This window comes from Lissotriton vulgaris, chromosome 8, assembly GCF_964263255.1.
Source record: "Lissotriton vulgaris chromosome 8, aLisVul1.2, whole genome shotgun sequence".
NCBI classification, from domain to species: Eukaryota; Metazoa; Chordata; class Amphibia; order Caudata; family Salamandridae; genus Lissotriton; species Lissotriton vulgaris.
The window spans coordinates 407,733,024-407,753,859 of record NC_141696.1 but is presented as its reverse complement, the minus strand read 5'-3'; the positions used below and the strand labels follow the sequence as shown (position 1 = coordinate 407,753,859).

Below are 20,836 nucleotides of genomic sequence, written 5' to 3'. Positions count from 1 at the left end.
AGCACCTTAAGTGCAGTGTATATAGAAGCATCACCTTGGGTCTAGTGGGGACACTGTATCAAAGACTGTAGAGCACCGTGGGAACCACACAAACACTGTTATAAATACCCCCCTCATCAACCCTCACCGACACGCTCTTCCGACTATACTCTTTACCCCCCTCCAATCCCCCTACACTCCTCACGATCTCTTCTATAATTTCCCTCACCCGGGTGTCGGTAGCAGTACTCAAACCATCCCAGTCCAGTTGGACTAATAGCCCCTTTTTTTCTTTTTGTTCCTTATTACCTCCGAGGATTCCATCTGGAGCAGTACACCCCGAAGCCCCGCCTTCCTAGTCCAGTGGCTGATGAAGCCTCAGACTGCTATCCTTTCACCTCCCTCCTTTTCATTTGTTCCTCCTTGTTCTGAAAAACTGTTGTGTCAAAAATCACAATAAAAGAAAAGGGATGTCATAGCGCACTATATACGGCCTCCACGCCTGTTATTCCGGTCCGCCGCACCCCCACGATCAGGTGCCTACCTGCCAGTGACACCTTCTTCCTTTGATTAGTGGGGGTCTGGATCCTCAATCACTCAGCAGGAGATGGGACAATTGTTTTATAGCAGCAACCCAGGCCTCTTCACCTATAGGGGCTACTCCTCCCCCTACACTCAAGATGCAGGTCAACCTGTTGCTGTCTCACCTCCTTTCCTGGTTTAAGAGATTCCCCAGATCCTATCACTTTCAAATCCAGACAGTCAATCCACTACAAGGCAGATGCGCACAGAAATGTTAGAGCACAAAAACTCATCCACTTCTAAAAGAGTGGATTCTATACACACAATGCAAAAACCACCTTCATAAAAAGATGTGTAATGACATTATGAGTTCAGGCACACTAAACCTCATCTCTCCATCTTAAGCCTTTGGGAAGATAGGCTGGAAAACATATTGCACAGCCTTCCCATTCTATCATATGGGCAAGATGGCCTTTCAACAGTGAAAAATGAAATGGAGATTATTTCACTGTCAGGACATGGTGCACACCTTGGTACATGTCCTACCTTTCACATGCACTGTACCCTGCCCAGGGGGGACCCAGGACCCATCAAAGGGGTGTCTGATGTGCATAGAAAGGGAAAGGTAAGGTGCACTTGTCAGAACAACATGGCAGTTTAACAAACTGCGCACAGGCACTGCAATGGCAGGCAGGCCTGAGTACACTTTTTAAGGCTACTTGTGTGGGTGGCACAATTAGTGCTGCAGCCCCAGTAGTAGCATTTGCATTACCAGCCCCGACACACAGAGCACTTTACTAGGGACTTTACTAGTGAGGCAAGCATACCAATCATGGACAACCAATTACCATTACACTTTATACAGGGAGCACTCACACTTTGACACTGTTTAGCAGGGGCAAAGTGTCCTAAGCCTCTAAGTTGGAAAAACAAAATCTATCACAGCACCAAAAATAGAGGAGATAGAGGCAAAAAGTCAGGGGTAATCACGCCAAGAAATGCCAGGTCTAACACTGTTCTAGCTACGATCCAAGCAAATTTGACGGCAACATTGTTGAGGTAAATGTCAGATCTGCTATTGAGGTATTTGTATATGGTAAATATTTTAGCAGTATATGCTTTTATGTCTATGTATTTCAAGTCAATGTTTGTCACTCTGTGTTATCAAATGTTACCAAAAATTCCATGTGTCAGTGTTACAAAATCACTGTATGAGGACATTTATGTTTGCAGGTGGAATTCAAAGCATGTATTTCACAATGGCTGAATGAGGGCCAACGGATATAAGCTCTAAATTATTATAAATAACTCCAACCAAATGTCTTTATGTCTAGCCTGGTGCCGATCCCCGGTTGGTCACTGGACTCCTGTGAGAGCATTTTCTTGGTGCTCCATGACAATTCTGGTGCAAACTATAATCAGGTCACTATTCCAAAATGGCCAAAGGTGGGAAAGCCAACACCCCCGGCTCAATGCCTAACTCGCTATTAAAAAAAGAAATTGCTGCTGACAAGAAATACAATTGGAGAAAATTAAGTAATTCATTGACTTAAGACACTAAATGTGGCATATCTTTCACCAGAGTTCAGAACATTCAAGCAACAGGAGAAGAAACACAGAGAATGAAAAGATTCAGTGAGGTGTGGAGCAGCCCTCCGCATGAGTTCAAAGAGGTGTAGGTGATCTGTGATGTACAAATGCAGAGGAGTTTGGGTCTTTCATATCATACTATTATTATACCAAAACTAATATTCAGCGTTTAAGGCACAAGATAATGCAAGGATTACAAAGCTAAATTTCTCTTCCCTAGCAAACAGAATACTTCTAAGTTTGTTAAAAAGGACTCTTTTCTTACATGGTCCTCTGTTACAAATTTGTGATCAATGTATTCTAGTATACTGAGCAATAACTGCCTGATAACTGGTTTACCATAGTCATCTAAGATATTGGAGAGTTTCGGTGAGTTAAATTCAAACATTTGGAAAGAACAAGGTATACTTGAAACATCAGTTTCAGCCCAGATACGGTACAGAACAACTTACATTTATGTTATGAACGCATAAGACTGGACCCTACAGAAGTCTGGGAACCTGCACTAAGGCTTGTCATCAGGCTGTCAGTTAACACATCCCTTGTGTCGCTAAACAGGAATCAGCTGAGCTGGAATTCCGGCATGCATTGACCTCGCAGTGTCAGCTGAGGGTCAACTTAAAAAACATGAGCATGCAAATGGTGGAGCTTCTTACCAGACCTATCCTAACCATGTGACAGGGGCAACAGTGATATGAATTTTTAACCCCTTCCATGCGTTCGTCGGCCAATGGCCGTCGCGAGCAGTACCTCCGTAGTGCTGTGCACGTCCGTTGGCCAACACGGCCCGCCCACTCCTTTAAACTGCAGCACCGCGGCCGAATTGCCGGCGCTGTTAAAGTATTAAGGCCTAAAGCACGTAGAAAAATTAAAGTGCCAGTCAGAAATAACAGCTTGTGTTAGACTGGCTCTGGGAAAATCCAGGTGATTGCAATGGAGCAGAGGTTGAAAAGACAAGGAAGGTGGCCCCGGTCAAGGTTTTACCTTCTGGCTAAGTGTTTTTCTTAAAGTCAAAGTCTTCCAGCAGGGTCCCTAAGGGCAAGTTGTCAGGCAGAATTGAAGTCTCCAAGTCTCCCTTCAGACAGGACTCCTGAAGGGTCCAGTCTTCTGTCGTCAGCTGGGCCTTGCTAGAGTGAAAGGTCTTCTGCTTTTTGTGTCCCGGGAGCAGGCAAACAGTAGGTCAGCCACCTGACTCTTGTTGTACTGTTCCAATCCATGGGTACGATGCAGTAGGCAGAAGTCTATTTTCTTCAAACAGGGCCTTCTACACGTGTTCTCTTCCCAGGTTCAGAAATGTTCTGAAGAAGTTCTCATGAGGTGACAGTCTTATCTAGTACACTAGCGAGTGACTGGAGAATGTTCCCTCTCCAGACCTGCTCTTTGCCCACAACCCTTCCTAAATTCCCAGAAACTCTGAACGTTTTTTTCTCCCACGGCGGTCGGTCTCTCTCTCTCTCTCTGGTTTTATTCAATGTTTCACCTTTGCAGGGTATTCTGGGTAGGAAAACATTGGGGGATCCACACAAGTGACACCTCCTTGTCCTCCCCTGGATGTCTACTTTTTACAAAAGACTGGGTTTTACAGGTTTACCAACATGGTTGCCAACCTCAGCACTAATTAATACACCTACCACAGTTATCATTATTGCCACAATACGTTTTGGGCCCCTACTAGCCGCTAGCATATGGCCCACCCACACAAGTGAGGTGCCATTTTTATCGGGAGACCCTGCGAAACACTGGGTAGTAGCAAATTTGTGGTGGCCCAGGGATCCCACAATTTCCCCACACAGAAAAGTGAGAAAAGTTGACTTTTTTGGATACATTTGAGGTTAGCAGGAGATTCTGGGTTAGAAAAAGTTGGGGGATCCACACAATTCACACCTCGCTTGACTACCTCCCTGGGTGCCTAGTTTTCAAAAATGTCTGGGTTTGGTAGGTTTCCTTAGATGGCTGCCAAAAACGCAGGTGCCCCCACGCAAAACCAGGTCATTTTGTAATAGATCATTTTGATGGCTCCACAATACGTTTTGGGTCCTTCCCTGTCATGGGCACTTGGCCTATCCACACAAGTGAGGCATCGTTTTTCTCTGGAGACTTGGGGGGGACACAAGGTGCTACAAAATTTGTGGTATCATGAAGATTCTAGGACTTTTCCTAAAAGAAATGCAAGAAAAATGTGTTTTTTAGACAAAGTTTGAGCTTTGCATGGGATTCAGGCAGTGGCATAACAAAGGCTCCTCAGCCCTCGCAGTGCCTGGGAGGACCAAGGTCCAGGGGCACCCCCTCAGCACAGTACTCTGGCCAGAGTGCTCTTGAGTGAATCCGGAGAGAGGGCCTTCCTTGTACTTTGCTGTGGGCTCCCTCAAATGTTGTTACTCCACTGGATTCGGGGTACAGAAATCTGGTAAGAGCCATGCAAGTCATCCCATCCTGGATTCCCTGCAGGTGTCTAGTTTAAAAAATTCAGTGGTTTGGAAGTTTTTCCAAAGTTCCAGGTTGAACTGGGGCCCAAAATCCACAGCTAACCACGTTCCAAAAAACACATTATTTTTCACTGGAAAAATGTGAGGTGTCCATGTTGTGTTTGACACAATTTCCTACTGCGAACATATGGTCTGCCCACACATCTCAGTTATATTTTTCTTCGGAGACATAGGGTAATGCTGGCTGGTCCAAAAAATTTTGGCTTCCTGGAGATTCCAGGAATTTTCCATACAGAAATTCAAAGAAAATGTGTTTTTTATGCATAGTTTGAGGTTGGCATGGGATTCTGGGGGAAAAAACCTGCTGAGAGCCATGAAAGTCACCCCTCCCTGGACCTCTGCGAGTGTGTTGTTTTAAAATGAGCTGGTTTGGTAGGTTTCCCTAGGTGCCGGATGAGCGGAGGCCCAAAATCCACAGCTAACTACATTGCAACAACTACATTGTGTCTATTTTGCGTTTTTGTGCCCTTTCCTGTCGCGAACACTTGACCTACCCACACAAGTGAGGCACGGTTCTTCTCGGGAGTCTGGGGGAATGGTAGGTGGTCGCTTTAGATTCCAAGAGATTTCTTCACATAAATGCAAGCAAAATGTGTTTTTTTAAGGCAAAGTTTGAGATTTAAAAGGGGTTCTCTGTACAAAAACCTGGTTAGACCCATACAAGTCACCACACCCTGGACTCCCACAGATATCTAGCTTTCAAAGATGTGCTGGTTTCTTACATTTCCCTAGGAGCCGGCTGAGCCGGGGCCCAAAATCCACAGCTAGCTACTTGGTAAAAAAAAAAAATTCTGCTAGGTCAAATATGCTGTCTCCTAGATCACGTTTTGGGGTGTTTTGGGTCGCAGGCGCAAGTCGTAGCCACACAAGTAGGGTGCAATTTTCCCAGGAGACCTGTGGGAATGCAGAATAGCAGAATATTTGTTATTACAAATTGAATATCACTACGTTTGCACCTTTCAAATGTAAGCAAGTGTGTCACAAAGAAGGCATTTTACAAAATGCCCTCTGAAACACAAGCCAGTATGGGTACCCACAAGTTCAGAGATGTACAAACAACCAGTACTCCTAAAACTTAGCATCTGGTGTACATTTCGGAAATACAGAGTTTCCCTTCATACCTTTTTCCATTCTTTATAATTTACCATATGAATTGCTGTATAGTCAGTACACAATGAAAAACCATTGTAAGGTGCAGCTCGTTGTTGGCTCTGAGTACCTCAGGTTCTTCAAGAACCTACAACCCCTAAAAACCCTCAAATAGAAGGATTCAGCAGACGTAACAGTATACTGCTTTCGAAAATCTGCTATACTAAGAGGTTTGAGATTAAATGAAAACATACTCACAAATCGCTGTTTTTTCAACTCTAGTTCAATATTTCTTTATTTCAACTGTTACTTTCTATAAGAAAACATTGAAGCATCTACACAAATGCTGAATTCAGGATTTCGTCTAGTTTTCAGAAATGTATAGCTTTCCAGGATCCGCAATAGGTTTCACACCCATTTCCACCACAAACTGACAGGAGGTTGAAAGCACAAAAAATAGGAAAAATGGGCACTCTCGCAGTAAAATGCAAAAACTGTGACAAAAGATGTGGCTTTCTGAATCAAGTTTGCCTGTTCGTGAAAGCTGTGAAGATGGGTGATTTTAGCACCGTAAACCTTTTGTTGATGCGATTTAGAGAAAAAAACAGACACATTCTGCCCATTTTCCAACCCCAAAAACCAAAATGCAGCCATTTTTTGGCTAATGTCTTGGTCCTCAGGTGTTGGAAAAAAGGACACAAATTTGGTGTGGATCGCTTATGTGGAAAAAAGTTATGGAGACCTAAGCACAAACGTTTTCAAATAGCCAAGAAAAGGCTTAGCCCTTTGGGGGCTCGTAGCGAAAGGGTTAATGTGGACTGAGCGAATTGTAAACAATCAAGGTAATGCAGATTAGAAGACACAGAAGCACATGGCACTGATTGTGCTGCTTGCTTGGCCGCTAAGAGGCCATTCAGGAGCCAGGAAATGGATTCTGAAGAGGGGAGGGCGCGCTTGAAAAAGAAAATGATGATTGAAGATGGTTGCTCTCCTGGGCTATGGGTACCAGTTGATGATGCATGCTTTGAACATCAAAACACAAACACATGATCAAAACAGCACAGGTCTGGAGCTTGTCAGCAGCTATTCCCTTGAACCTGGCCTCCGTCCACATTAAGATGCAATACAGTTTCAGTCGTGACACGGCCTCGTCCCAGAGTTAAGCACTCGGTATGATCAAAGGAAAAACAGTTGTGGCCACATCTGTACGATTTCACTGCTGTACCCACCTTCCTGTTGTCGTATTTCAGCACAGAGTAGAATTTATCGGCTGCTTCCCTCCGACGTGGTGTTGCTATGACAATGCCAGGGACGTAGCGACAATTTCCTCCCTCTGTCCCAGTTTTACAGAAGACAAAATCTCCGACCTGCGGATTGGATGTAAGAGATATGGGTTAGCCGCTGGTAATGACTAAAAAGGAGAGATGGCGAATCTTTAACTGAAAATGGGATTCATGTTCAAGAACAGGAGGTTTTTGCAAGGACCTATTCTAAGTGCTGAACAGTCGAACTATAGCTGTACTGGATATGGAAAACCAAAGGGGCTGGTCAACAAAGAAGTCTGTTTTGAACTGAAAAATGCAGCACGTGCTACATTTACTTGGCGGCTATTAAATCTACACCAGAGCCTGCCTTTAACCTGGCACAGGGGGATGTTTGCCTGGGGCTGCAAATCTCTGCGACACGCAGGTCTGCCAATCTTTAAGTCTGCTTATGTGTAAGAGGCCCACCTTTATTCTTATATGTGGCGTTTCCATGTCATATGAGTCTCCCCTTCAGTGTCTTTATTGCAGATTGAAATGCGCCCTGCCAGTAGAATAACTAACCTTGAAAGTATGTTCAAACTCCAAACAGAAGAACTGCATCATACAGGAATGTCCCCGCTCTTAAACTGCCCACCTGTCTCAGGTGTAACTAGACACGGTGTGGCCTTTCGAGTTTCTGCCTCCATGTACCAGGATATTGTATAGGTAGGTCCCTGCCAACTCTTCATACCCTCTACCATTTCTCCATCACCCCAGGCTCATGCATCATTCCTTCCTTACCCGCTTCTTCACGACCCTCTTCAGACACCTGCAATGCTCATTTTATCTAGGCCTATCTCTTTCTCTTTCTAGATCCTGAAGTACGTTCCTTCTTTCCGGCTCTCCCAGCTCCCCTCTACCCCTTCCCAGGATTTTGCAATAATTCAGACTCCTGCAGTACTAATTGTATTTAGATTCCTGAAGCACTACTTAAGCAAATATTCTTCACTCTCTGTGTTAAATCTAAAGTGCGGTTACGTCTTACCAATGTGGTCCACGCCTTATAAAACTTAAATAAATCAAATTCACAGCTGCTTCTTACACTCATTCCCTACTCGCTCACGCCATAGTGTGACTGTATACTCAGGCACCGATCCATACCATGAAGATCCCACTTTGGCAGAGGCCTCCCCGTCCCCTTCAAGTAACTGCAACACTCCCTGCCAGCAGGCGGATCCATCCCCTCCATTCAGATCTGCAGTGCTGTCTCGCCAAGCTCCAGCAGCCTTCCCTCCCTGAAGGCCTCAGAAGCATTATCTGGAGCCCCACACTGTCAGCAGGTTATCTCTTCCATTTTGGCTCCTTGGCCATCTACTGTAGCACTTGCTCTCTTAGGGCGACTGCAGTGCTCCTGCAATGCTTTGCTTCTTTGGGTGTCTGCACCCATCCTAATATTAATATATGGTCAATTTACAAATCAGGGAAAACAAAACGATCAGGATCAACCAAACATAGTTCATGATGTAACATAAATCAACCTACAAACAAACTATGTAAACATCTTTTCTGGGAATTAGTAGAAGGAAATCATCAGATACATCAATGATAAAAATTCCTTTAACACAACGAATGTACATAGAAAAAGGTGTTGAGGTCCACGGTTTGGTCTGTGATGGCAATGAGACCATATTCAGGACAAAAGGTTGATGGATATCCTTCAAGATAATCCTAATTGTAAGTTGCTTATGTTGACTCAGGGAAACAACATTGGATTCCTTCATATTCAGGTAACAATCCCACAATTGGTGGAAGCATTGACATGCGAGGGCACAACTTAATCAGCTCCCCGGCACATTCAGTATTTTATTTAAAGACTTACAAGCGATCTCGTGGGAAAGCAATGGTGAAGAAACTGTAATTTTCTAAAATATGCAGGTCAATGTCAGCTATCAGTGATGCATTGGTAAATTTCTGGGTGACAGGTTCCGGAGCGTGTAGACGTGAATGTTAAATCGTACAGAGAAATCCACCAATGCACCACTGATGACATTGAGCTGCATATTTAAGAAAATTACAATTTCTTCACCATCGCTTAATTAGGATTATCTTGAAGGATATCCATCAACCTTTTGTCCTGAAGATAATCTGACGGTCTCATCACCATCACAGACCAAACCGTCGACTGCGACATCTTTTTCTATGTACATTCGTTGTGTTGAAGGAATTTTTTCATTGATGTATCTGATTATTTCCTTCTACTAATTCACAGAAAAGATGTTTACATAGTTTGTTTGTAGGTTGATTTATGTTACCTAGGATGTGTTCAGGGGACCCTACTTGGAGATTCATCGGGAAGCGAGGAGGGAGGTCTTCCTCGATCTTGGTTGGGAGGGATTCAAGAATCAGCTGGATTTTTTTATTAAAGTACTCTGCAAGTTTGTTACACCGTATGCCGGAGGGATCTGAAACTGATATCGGAGGGGGGTTTTAAGTTGCGTTTTGATAATATTAAAAGTTTCTTTGGGCAAGTTGGATGCAGCTAAGATTCTGTTCTCATAGTAAGATGCTTGCGCTTTCTTTAATTCGACTTTGTAGGCAAGAATGGCTAGCCTAAAGTCCTGTTTTTGAGAGAAGAAAATCTCTCCTCCAATGTCTTTCCTTCACTTTACATTGCTGCTTTAGGGTGCGTAATTCTGGTGCAAACTAAGGGCCATTACGGGGGCCCGCTGACTTCTTTATCTTGGTCTTTGGATGGACCATGTTGAGTGACTCCTCGATCCAGTTGAGGAAACCCTCATTAGCTTGTATCGGGCATTGGTTTAAGCTGAGTATAGTCTTTTTCAGCTCCTGAGACCATACCTCTATGGGGAGTTTGTTCCAGGGGCGACATAATGTCCAGGATGGTTGCATCATGGGCCTGGTTGTCTGGGGTGACCAGAGCAGGCTTACCAGAGAGTGACCAGTCCAGGGTAGAGGAGTAGGGTCAGTTCCCTTGAGGTCGGCTAGGCTAGAGAACACTTGATCAAGAAGGTGACCTCTGGTGTGCGTAGTCTTGTTAACTTTTTGAGAGAGATTAAGGAGGAGAAGATCTCTGCTCAGCTCATCTGCATTGCTTGTGGCTCATTGAAATGGAGGTTGAAGTCTCCCAGGATCGTGAAATTGCCCGATGCACTGGCAAAATTAATCATGGCCTCAAGCAAGGAGTTGTTAAACGACCCTATTGGCCCTGGAGGACGATAGATAAAAATGCCTGTGAAGGCGAGAAGTGGGGAGAATTCTATGGAGAAGTGGATATTTTCATAGTCTTCGAGCGGGGCAGTAATTTGCGAGATAGAATTATTCAACTGTTCACCATTAATCAGGGTTGAACCTTGACAATTGCACTTGAGATATCATCTCTAAACTTCATAGACAAACAAAATCCCTTGTAGGCAAACCTCATTTATTTAAAGCTTTATCGCCCAAGCCTCCAAGGGTATATTGGGTTCCCCACCTCTCTTGAAACTATCCTTATGTCAAGGCATATGCAGAACTCTGTCTTTCAGGCGTCTGTGGCCCTTCGACCATTCCCATTTCTGCTGGACTCATTTTTTAAGCTAGTGAATCCCTCCCTCACAACAGTTTTCAGAGATAAGTGCTCTGTGCAAGTGAAAGTGAAGTTGCGGCGAACCAACACCTAAACAATTGTTCGGGGCATCTTTTGTGTATACTTTCAATTTTTTATACTTGGAGCCTGGTGGTGTCAGTTTTCCTCTTTAGGTGTTGTTATACATTTGTAACTTTAGTTGTTTGTTTCCAACGTCATGCTTCATCCAGAACCATTGTTTTCATACATTTGATGAGAACGTCTTCCAGTCCTGGTTTTTTAAGCAACAGTATTGTGCTTTATCGAATGTGTTGTTTCGTTCTAGCATTAGAAGACAGGGTTTAAAAATCTTACCATATAAATTTATGTTGGTTTTACTGAATGTCCAGGATGGTTGCATCATGGGACTGGTTGTCTGGGGTGACCAGAGCAGGCTTACCAGAGAGTGATCTGTCCAGGGTAGAGGAGTAGGGTCAGTTCCCTTGAGGTTGGCTAGGCTAGAGAACACTTGATCAAGAAGGTGACCTCTGGTGTGCGTAGTCTTGTTAACGTTTTGAGAGAGATTAAGGGAGAGAAGATCTCTGCTCAGCTCACCTGCATTGCTTGTGGCTCATTGAAATGGAGGTTGAAGTCTCCCAGGATCCTGAAATTGCCCGATGCACTGACAAAATTAATCATGGACTCAAGCAAGGAGTTGTTAAACGACCCTATTGGCCCTGGAGGATGATAGATAAAAATGCCTGTGAAGTGGGGAGAATTCTATGGAGAAGTGGATATTTTTGCAGTCTTCGAGCGAGGCAGTAATTTCCGAGATAGAACTATTCATTCACTGCTTGGTTATTCAACTGTTCACCACTAATCAGGGTTGAACCTTGACAATTGCACTTGAGATATCATCTCTAAAATTCATAGACAAACAAAATCCCCTGTAGGCAAACCTCATTTATTTAAAGCTTTATCGCCCATGCCTCCAAGGGTATATTGGGTTCCCCACCTCTCTTGAAACTATCCTTATATTAAGACACATGCAGAACTCTGTCTTTCAGGCATCTGTGGCCCTTCGACCATTCACTTTTCTGCGGGACTCATTTCTTAGGCTAGTGAATCCCTCCCTCACAACAGTTTCCACAGATAAGTGCTCTGTGCAAGTGAAAGTGAAGTCACGGCGAACCAACACCTAAACAATTGTTCGGGGCATCTTTTGTGTGCAGTTTCAATTTTTTATACTTGGAGCCTGGTGGTGTCAGTTTTCCTCTTTAGGTGTTGTTATACATTTGTAACTTTAGTTGTATTTTTCCAACGTCATGCTTCATCCAGAACCATTGTTTTCATACATTTGATGAGAACTTCTTCCAGTCCTGGTTTTTTAAGCAACAGTATTGTGCTTTATCGGATGTGTTGTTTCGTTCTACCATTAAAAGACAGTGTTTAAAAATCTTACCATATAAATTTATGTTGGTTTTACTGAATGTCTCACAGATCACTCATTTATGGTCACTCATTCATGGGAGTCATGAGAGCTACATAGCTCCTGAAGCGAAGCAGCAGACCGGCTGATCCTACACCTCCTGTACTTGGTGTTGAGCATATCAAGGTAAACTCGATAATGCTTATGTTGTTCCCCTTTGTGACCATTTCAGGGTTTATACTGCTCTTTCAAACCCTCCTGCCTGCAATTGCAAGCACAGTCTGAAAAACCTCCACTCCCTACTTTCTTCCATATAATGGTCCGCTACGGTCATCATGCCAAACCTTTGTATAAATACACCGTCTGATCTGTGTCTCAGGCTCTCTTCATAGCTTCCACAAAGCATATAGACTTTGGCCACAAGTCCCAAGTGGAAACTTACTCCTGTGCAAATGCCAAGAAATAAAAAGTTTGTTTCATTCCTGAACTTGCAAAACAGCAATTATTTAGGTAAGAAGTTATTTTTCCCACTTTTACATTAAATTCCTGACTTAGCCAGATTAACTGCTGTGTAATGTGCCAGCCGTGTAAACAGAAGCAAATAATGTCATCCTGTTTGATGACTTAGAAGCCTTCAACCGTCCAAAGATAACAGCCATTACCACTGGAGAACCACAGGAAGTGGTAAAGCAAGGGTACAGGAAGATCCGGCAATAGGGCGTCACCATCACTGCAGAGCATGCATGTAAAAAATAAGTTCTGGTAAATGCTCACAGAAAGCAGTCAGGCAGGAAGTAGGTTATCTTAACTGTGCTCCTACAGAGGCAGAAATATGAGAGAAGGAACACAGCTAATTATTGCTCCTTGCCTTTTACATTCGTTACATCTATCCATGTATCATTGATTTGCGACCACAATTTCCGTCTCAGACCATTGATCCTTCACTGACTCCCAATGGGGGTGATATCCATACGCAAAGTGAAAGATGTCCCTGAAGGAAAGCTTCCACCTTCTGAATAAGGGTGCCCAATAATGGGTGCAGTCCAAAGTGGTCCAGTGGACCACTGCATGCCCCCTAATGCCTTTCACAGAATGGCAAACTATTTAATGCAACCAGTGTCTGCATTTAAAAAGAAATTGTATTCGTTTTGCAGACCTTCATATTTACCAAAGGGTTCTGTGTACACTGTGACTAATTTGTACATCATCACAGCGCATAATATTCTCATATCACAAATAAGTGAGTATTTTTGTTCAGCAACTAACTTGCATCCTGAGCATAATCCACTTGGTCCTATACTAAAGCTTTGGGTTTTACAGATACCCAGGAGTTGACTGCAATCGAATCCAGAAAAAATGCCTCAAAATCCCACCATCCTTCTCAAATAAGAGATCCAAAAATCAAAAAAGGGAATTATACAAACAACACCGGAGAGATCATTCTTCAGTTGTGGCTGCTAAGGAGGGACTTATCTCTGATCCTCAAACAAACCTAAAACGCCCATCTCACTTGAACAAATGAAATTCCTTCCATAGAAGCCACAGTCAGTGCCGTCCTAGATCAAAGACTGTCAAGGGAACCTGCCTCTAAGTGAAATAAAATGGAACCGGACACTGGAAAAGACTTGGAAGAATGTAAGACGCAAGAACCTTGCACCACAAGGAAATTCTACAGCGATTAAGTGATGGTGCTTAACCCCTTCGATGCGGCCGCGATTCCCCTGGTGTGCTGTAAACAGCACGAACAGGGGCGGGCCGTGACGAACCCCAGCCGTCATCAGCACATGAGCACCGTAGTGCATGACGGCTGGGGTTCGTCATCAGCATGGAAGGGGTTAATCAGGTGTGATGTAAACTGAGGCTTTGAGAGGAATAGGTCCCTTCCACCTGAGGTGTGAGCCAACCAGCGGAAGAGTTTAAAGCTGCGACCAGTCCTGCCCCTTCCAAGACTTATTTTCTACTCAGAAACATTATCTTCAAAGAGTGGGAGGATCCAGAGTAGATAGCAGTCCCTTGAACTTGAACTAAATATATATCCAATTCCATCCACTGACTCAGAATTTCTGAAGACTTTTAAAATAGACTCTTCTTCAAAGTTTCAATGGATGCAAATAATGGCAAAGAAGGGTACAAGCCTCTCTAAAATTAGCCCAATATGTTACAATATACAGTCTGTAGTCACAAACATTTCCATCATATATTGCACAGTTTCTCCTGAGGGATTTACTACCCTTGTCGTTGTTATTAATGAAGGATAACCATTATTTTCAATTTTTTTTGTTCAAACATATTGAGATTTGGGAAGCATATTACTAGATGCGTTTCATGAAATTCTAAATACAACAGGCAAGTTGTGTTATCAATGGGCTATTTGAGAAAGCACTTTAAATATCTCTTAGCAGATCGTGAGTAAATTAATATATGATGATACATCTGAGAGACCAAGCCTTTTTTAGACCTTAAAGTCTGGCATTTTCTGTTTTGCCTGTATTTGTTTCTTGTGCTCAGTTAAACGTTTTAAAAGTCATACGAAATGCACAATATTTCCAATAGAATATTTTAAATAATAGCCTGATAAAACATAAGGTTAAAACATACACATAATAAACCTGACTAAAACCTGTGTTTGTAATTTTAGATCCTCAGGTATATATTGGTGCTATCACTAAAAACAGGTGAAAACGAGTCTGTGCCCCTATGGCAGTAGCTCAAATTATAAGCTGGGCATTAATTGTATTGACTCAACTTTTGTATTGACTGTTAAAAACTGAATACTATCCCTAAAATAGAGTGGAAAACACGGGCAAAGTGGTAATAAAGGGCACAAAAGGGGTGCAATAAAGGTTAGTCCCAAAAAGTTAGCGATCACCCAGATAAACGTTATTTGTGCTGCTGAGTTTTCCTGTCCAGTTATTTTAAATGACGTCTAAATGACCTTTCAAGTGACGTGCCTGTTACTCTATGCGAAAAATACAACAACATATTTAGCATATTAACCTTCAAAGGTGGGCATGGCACAGCACCTCCAACAGGTATTATGAAAGCGATTGGCGTGATCTGGGTGTCTCCTGGACTAAAGTCCACAAGGGCCTGCTTGGAATTCAAACAGTTTTGAACAGTCCCTGAAAGAAAGCAGAGAAACATGTTAAACAACGACCTGGAGGCATCAATCCCAATATCCCCAGCCCAATATGCTTTATGAGCTTTTTAAAGGTCATGACCTAGGATACTGCAAGTAGACATCTACAGTTTTTCTGTTCAAAAGACACGAGATATGAAATGTGGGGCAACGCCAATGAGAGAAAGCTTGCTACCTTGATATGTGGTTAAACCCATTTACACACATACATATTTTATTGTGCAAACCGTTGAGTGAAGCTTTGTGCGATTAAGCTGCAATGAGCTAAATTTCTTTTTTTTAAATTTTATTTCACAATTTTTTGAAAAAAAGACTTGCAAATTTCTTAGAGTTAGCAAACCAGTATATGTGCTAAGGCTGCTAGTCAGATATAGACTGTAGGGCATACCTAAGGTCACACACTCTGCCTGCTGGACACAGACAAAGACTGTGCCCTATGGACACCGGGGATATGGTCCATGGAAAAAGGGGCAGGGTTAAAGCATGCAGGGCATGGGAGTAGGCAATTCTCAGAAATCTGTGGGTGTAAGGATAATATGCACAGGGAGCCAAAGAGCAACCACTGGGGAAAGAGCTTGATGGGTAAGACCAAAGACAGTGTCCAGTGGGCTGTTGTAAGGGGAGACTGAAGTGACTAAACAGCATCCTGCACCCAGAATCCAAAGTGTCCTGCCTGAGGCCGTGACCATCATGCTGCATGTCCAAAGATTGTTCAGCACCACTGAAAGGCATGCATAGAAGACCCTGCGGACCAGGGTGAAACACCGTGCACAGAGCCACCCTCACTCGTGGAGGCTGCAACCGGAAGGCTCGGGCAGGAGGAATGAACAATGGCATGAATGAATACTGTTCCTTGGTCCTAGTAACTGCTGGGCTCTTCTGAAGAGAGTTTTCACCAGACTCTAGGAGCAGGGGGCTGCAAGAACGCTATGACCAAGCACTGCACCCTGTTTCCAGATCCTGTAGAGAACAACTGAAGACCGTTCCCAGCCAGTTCTATCAGCAAAGACATACGATGGATGGTACGGCTACTGGCAAAAGTCAAGTGAGCTCAGAAGCTTCCCTGATTTGTGAAGTGTCTGGGAGCCATATTTATTTGAGGTCTGTGGCTTCTGGGCAATAGGAGCAGAAGGACTAAGCTCAAGGCATTGCTAAAGGCCGCACTACAAATCGAAACCACATCAGGCACAGCTAAATGTCATTCCCTGGGGTCACTGATTGAACAGGGGTTTTATTCAGGATGTGGCTAAAAGCCAAGTTGTATGAACCAAGCCCACTAGCCCAGAAAACTGTTGCCCAGCATTCTCAGGGGCATGGCCCATACAGCAATAGACACTGCATATTGTCAATAGCTGTTATGATCACATGTCATACTAAGCTGGCTCCTGGGGTTTGGAGTCAGAGAACATGGCGTTGCTAGAGCCCACACCTTCTATAAAGAACCCAGCTCAGCGTCTTGTCCAGCAGGATCTGAAGCCATTAACATATTGCTTGCTAAGCCATAGGTCATGTCCTGCTACCAGTGCCCACCAGGCCTTTGGAAAGGGGAGTTTGGCATATGTCACAATAGAAGGCCTTACCCTGTCCCAGAAACCCACTGGACGTAGCTGTAGGATTTGCCCTGTAGTCTCAACTACAGGGAGATTAGATGTAGGGCATGGTCAAAGGCTGCACCTAACACAATTGTTTTTTGTCTAATGCTGAATCTAGTGCACTGTTGGCATAGGGAATGACATTGGGCCAAGACCTGCCTCCAGAGACATTTTATGATGGCAGAGAGAGTGGGTGCAGACCATCCACAAAAGCTATGTATGCTCTATGTCCAGATCTCACTAGCTATGGCTAGAGAGCATGACCAAAGTATAGGCCCTATACCAAGGGACAGGGGGACACACCCGAATGTCTTATCCAATAATGCATGAGGCCACAGCAAGGACATCATTTAGGGTCACCAGTAAACACTTGAGCGACCTCTGTCAGTCCCAATATGACTCATGGTACTCAACCCTTGGTTTAGGCATCACAAGGACAAGACACCAGGAGAGCGAGAAGGCACGCCAGTGAACAGCCCTATCTATCAGCAGTAGAAAAACGTAACGTGAAACAGGAGTCCTGGACGCAAGTACTTGAGGACACGACAAAGTACAACTCAGCTGTTGTGTACGTCTCACTGATTCAGTGTCTCCCTCAAAACGCCATCCTCTGTATGAAGGCGACGCTTTAATATTCTGTACTGCAGAACAGAAGGCAGGAGTCCTATTTTACATCTATGCCTAGAAAAATGCTTGAGAAATGTGATTGCTTCCTGAATGAGAACGAAGTTGCATGATAGATAGCTGAATGTGGTTTACTTGCAAAAGATTACAAACTTTGCATTAGAACAGGAAGGGAGTGAAGTGTTGGCTTTTTAGGATATATTGTCGCAGCAGCGGAAACCTTGTTTTTGCCATTCAGGCAACACTGGTTTGAAGAAAAATGTAAAGCAAGTGTGAACATGTCACCATTATTTCCAGAATCCAATGTTTTTGCCTCTTCTATATATGGAGAGCTGAGAGCTTAGCTAGCAATGAATGCATGTTATTGTAAAATGTGATCTCAGCTAATGCTTGTGCAAGTTATGATGTCAACCTCAGAGACAGGTATACCTGCACATGTTATTCGCCTGGATGGTGAAGCTTGCACATCTGCTGTTGAGGATGCGTTATACAGATGTGGAAATATTAATTTGAGGGTCATTGCTTTGTGAGCAGGGTGATGTGAGATGGACTCTTGCTATGAGTCTGCTTCACAACAAATAATATACAAATAATGTGTGGGATGTTGTACTGTGGTCCCACCCTGTGTCTAGCCTAGACCGTCTATGACTGTCTCTGTGAGGGTGTAGACCACAATTGTGAAACCTCACTGACTCCATCTTGCTTAGACCACTTGGTTCCATTCCCTCAGTACACGAACATGCTTTAGAATTGACAAGTTGAAACTGAAGATAACACACAAGATCGATTTTCTGTACTGTACAAATCATAGTGATGATAGCACAATGTTCTAGTTTTGGGCTAGCAAATACATTTCAAGATTTGGACCACGTTGTAAAGAGTGCTCTTTTTCCGCGAGCCTTATTGGCTGTACCAGGATGAGCCGTTACATACGTATTGCTAATGAGTGCTTACTGTTCTACTTGAGTGAACTGAAGTGTTAGTTAAAATTATATTGCTGGAGAAGGTTTATCTGCTGTGCTCATAGATAATGTGCTAGACATTGCTGGAGGCACTGGGCTCGAGCTGGCATTCTGTTAAAAAAAAAATTGTGGGAGTTTTATATAGTACGAACTGAACACAAAGGCATCAGAGCGCTTTACATGACCACCATTTGCTTTACAGAGGGACGTATTCATTTTGTTAAGCACAGGCAGATTAAGTGATTTGCCCAAAATCACAGGATGTCAAGACTTGAGCCCGGTTCCCCAGCTTCGACCGATCTAACCGTTAGGCCACATTAAACTTCTTTCTAAAAGAATAACCCTGCTACCAACATCTATTTAGGAATTGGGCGCCAACAGTTTGGTGGAGAAACTTGCACACGAAGTGGACACATCATCAGATCAGAGGTAGCCAAGTCGCGGTGATCCTGGCAGACATGGAAGAAGCGCCAAAGGGAGGGATATTCCGCAAAAATGCCACCCTCTGCTTGTGCTCCTGACTTGGATGCATCGGTAAGTGGAAAGTGCATAACCCTAGTAGTTCTTTGAGAGCAATGAGGGGCGTAGGGTGGAGGACGGGGATCAAAGTTTACTGTGGAATAAAAAGACTGCAGAAAGGTCACCTATAGAAGGTGAAAGGCATGTAAGGTTTTTTAGGTCAAGACTAGACAGTGCAGCTGTCAGGTGAACTGTGGTACGCGCGTTGTGGGGCCTGACCCATCCCACCGGTGTGGATTGGCTCCACAAAGATATTCCATTGTCCCACTTTCTCATGTTACTCACATCTTACACAGCTTTCTCTTTGCCTTGGACTTCCTATTCCATGCTCCCCACTCACAGCCTCATGATTCCTTCATAGTCCACTCTTGCATGGCACCCAGTTAGCTGACCCCCACCCGCCTGGTCATCTTCTCTGCTCTGAAGCCCTACACACACGATTCTTCTTCCAGGCAGTTCTCTTAAAGCCTGCTAGCTGTCTTCCTCTCAACCTCTTTCTATTTCGCCCCCCCCATGTTAAGCATTCCCTGCTTTGTCTAACACAAGTAATTTGGAATGATGGATCAGTTGAACAGACACTACACTTTAGTCATGTTTCCCAAAAATACATGGGTTTAACTACACAAATACTAATGTTACACATTTTAGAAATGCAAAGGAACAGAGAAACTACAAATCAGAGGTTTGGAACAAATATTGGTAATATTGGTAAGAATGTACTTAAATAATAAAATACAAATAATACAATGTTACCTAGATAATAAAAGCCGTCAAGCTCGGATCTTGCAATCACTCTTTGACCCTTTAGAGTATCCAGTACATTTCTTCTTTCTTTTTCCTTCCTTGTCACTTTTGGGCTTTCCTCAATTACACTCTAGAAGGGAATTTGAAATAGAATAGCAATTTAAAGCTTAAAATACAAATACCACAACATGAAAGAACTTAATTTCAGTAAACATGCCATAAAATGATTTCGTAGAAAACACCATCTAAACTCCTAAAAAATGCACTCTGGCTATTTGGTACAGGAAATAATTAACAAACTGTCTCGTACAACCGAAGGCTCAGCTTGTTTGGAATCCATGGAGGGGCAAAAAGGACACAAACATGCTTTGTTAGGTGTGAACTTTTCAGCGTAGTTCCTTGCAGGTGCACTGGTATAATTTCCATGGTATGCACTCTTTCATTCACACAGAATCCTAACACCTTCCGTCCTGTAGGTCTTATTCCAGACAACATAACATTGCACAGACATATACGCATCATACCTGCTCAGAGCTCTAAGCAAAACTTCAAAAGAGCCACCGTTAAAGGAAAGATACAAACTCAACAGAAGGTCATCTGAGGTGCACCCCCACTAAATGTCTGCACCCAAGCACCCAAAGAAACAGTTTATATTTCAAGTACTGAAAAGTAGATCCTTTAATCGACCCATAACTAGTGAGCATGCTTCATATTCGTCCACATTGCACTACAAAGCTTCAACAAAGAAAAACTCAGTGACTCATAAGTATGGCACAACATTTCATGAGACAAGCTCAATAAAGTCCTTACCGCCTTCTCTCCTCTCCTGAGATATCATCTTGTTATCTCATTGGAAATGACTCCACTATCCCATGGCTGGCAAGATAGCTGCTACAAAGTTTTTGCCCCCACAGTGCCAAAACAATCTAAGCACATAAAATATATTCAATGAAAACAAATTTACTGAATAAGTTATGGCTCTTATTTCAAAAGAGAAAATAATAGTTGTTTATATAAAAAAAAACACACACAAAAACTCCACTAAAAACCTTTAGTTGAAGGGACTTTAAGACTATGGTGCAAAACCTAAAAACCAAAGAGATGTGCCATCTATGGTGAGCAGTGTAACCATAAATCCCCCAAACAACTGCTCCTGACTTCACACATGATGTCGCAAATGACATCAATGATATCACTTGTGACATAACAGATCATTTAACAATTGGCAGCACTGATGACATTACAACTGCTGCTATAAGGGCTTGGCCAAGGTGCCACAAGCCCAACGGCCCTAGAACACACTTTTCACACTGTCCAACCATTAGAAACTGCCTCTATGTACAGTACAATGC

At 43.3% G+C, this 20,836-nt stretch overlaps 1 protein-coding gene across 1 annotated transcript in view; it reads right to left on the bottom strand.

Moving 5' to 3' along the window:
- VWA3B (von Willebrand factor A domain containing 3B) overlaps positions 1-20,836 on the bottom strand; it is a 981,637-nt gene that overhangs the window by 289,606 nt on the left and 671,195 nt on the right. The window contains exons 23-25 of the mRNA XM_086934174.1: positions 19,494-19,614; positions 14,902-15,026; positions 6,896-7,033 (exon numbers count right to left, since the gene is read on the bottom strand). Of these exons, the coding sequence (XP_086790300.1) occupies positions 6,896-7,033; positions 14,902-15,026; positions 19,494-19,614 (384 nt within the window). The remainder of the gene's footprint in view (positions 1-6,895; positions 7,034-14,901; positions 15,027-19,493; positions 19,615-20,836) is intronic.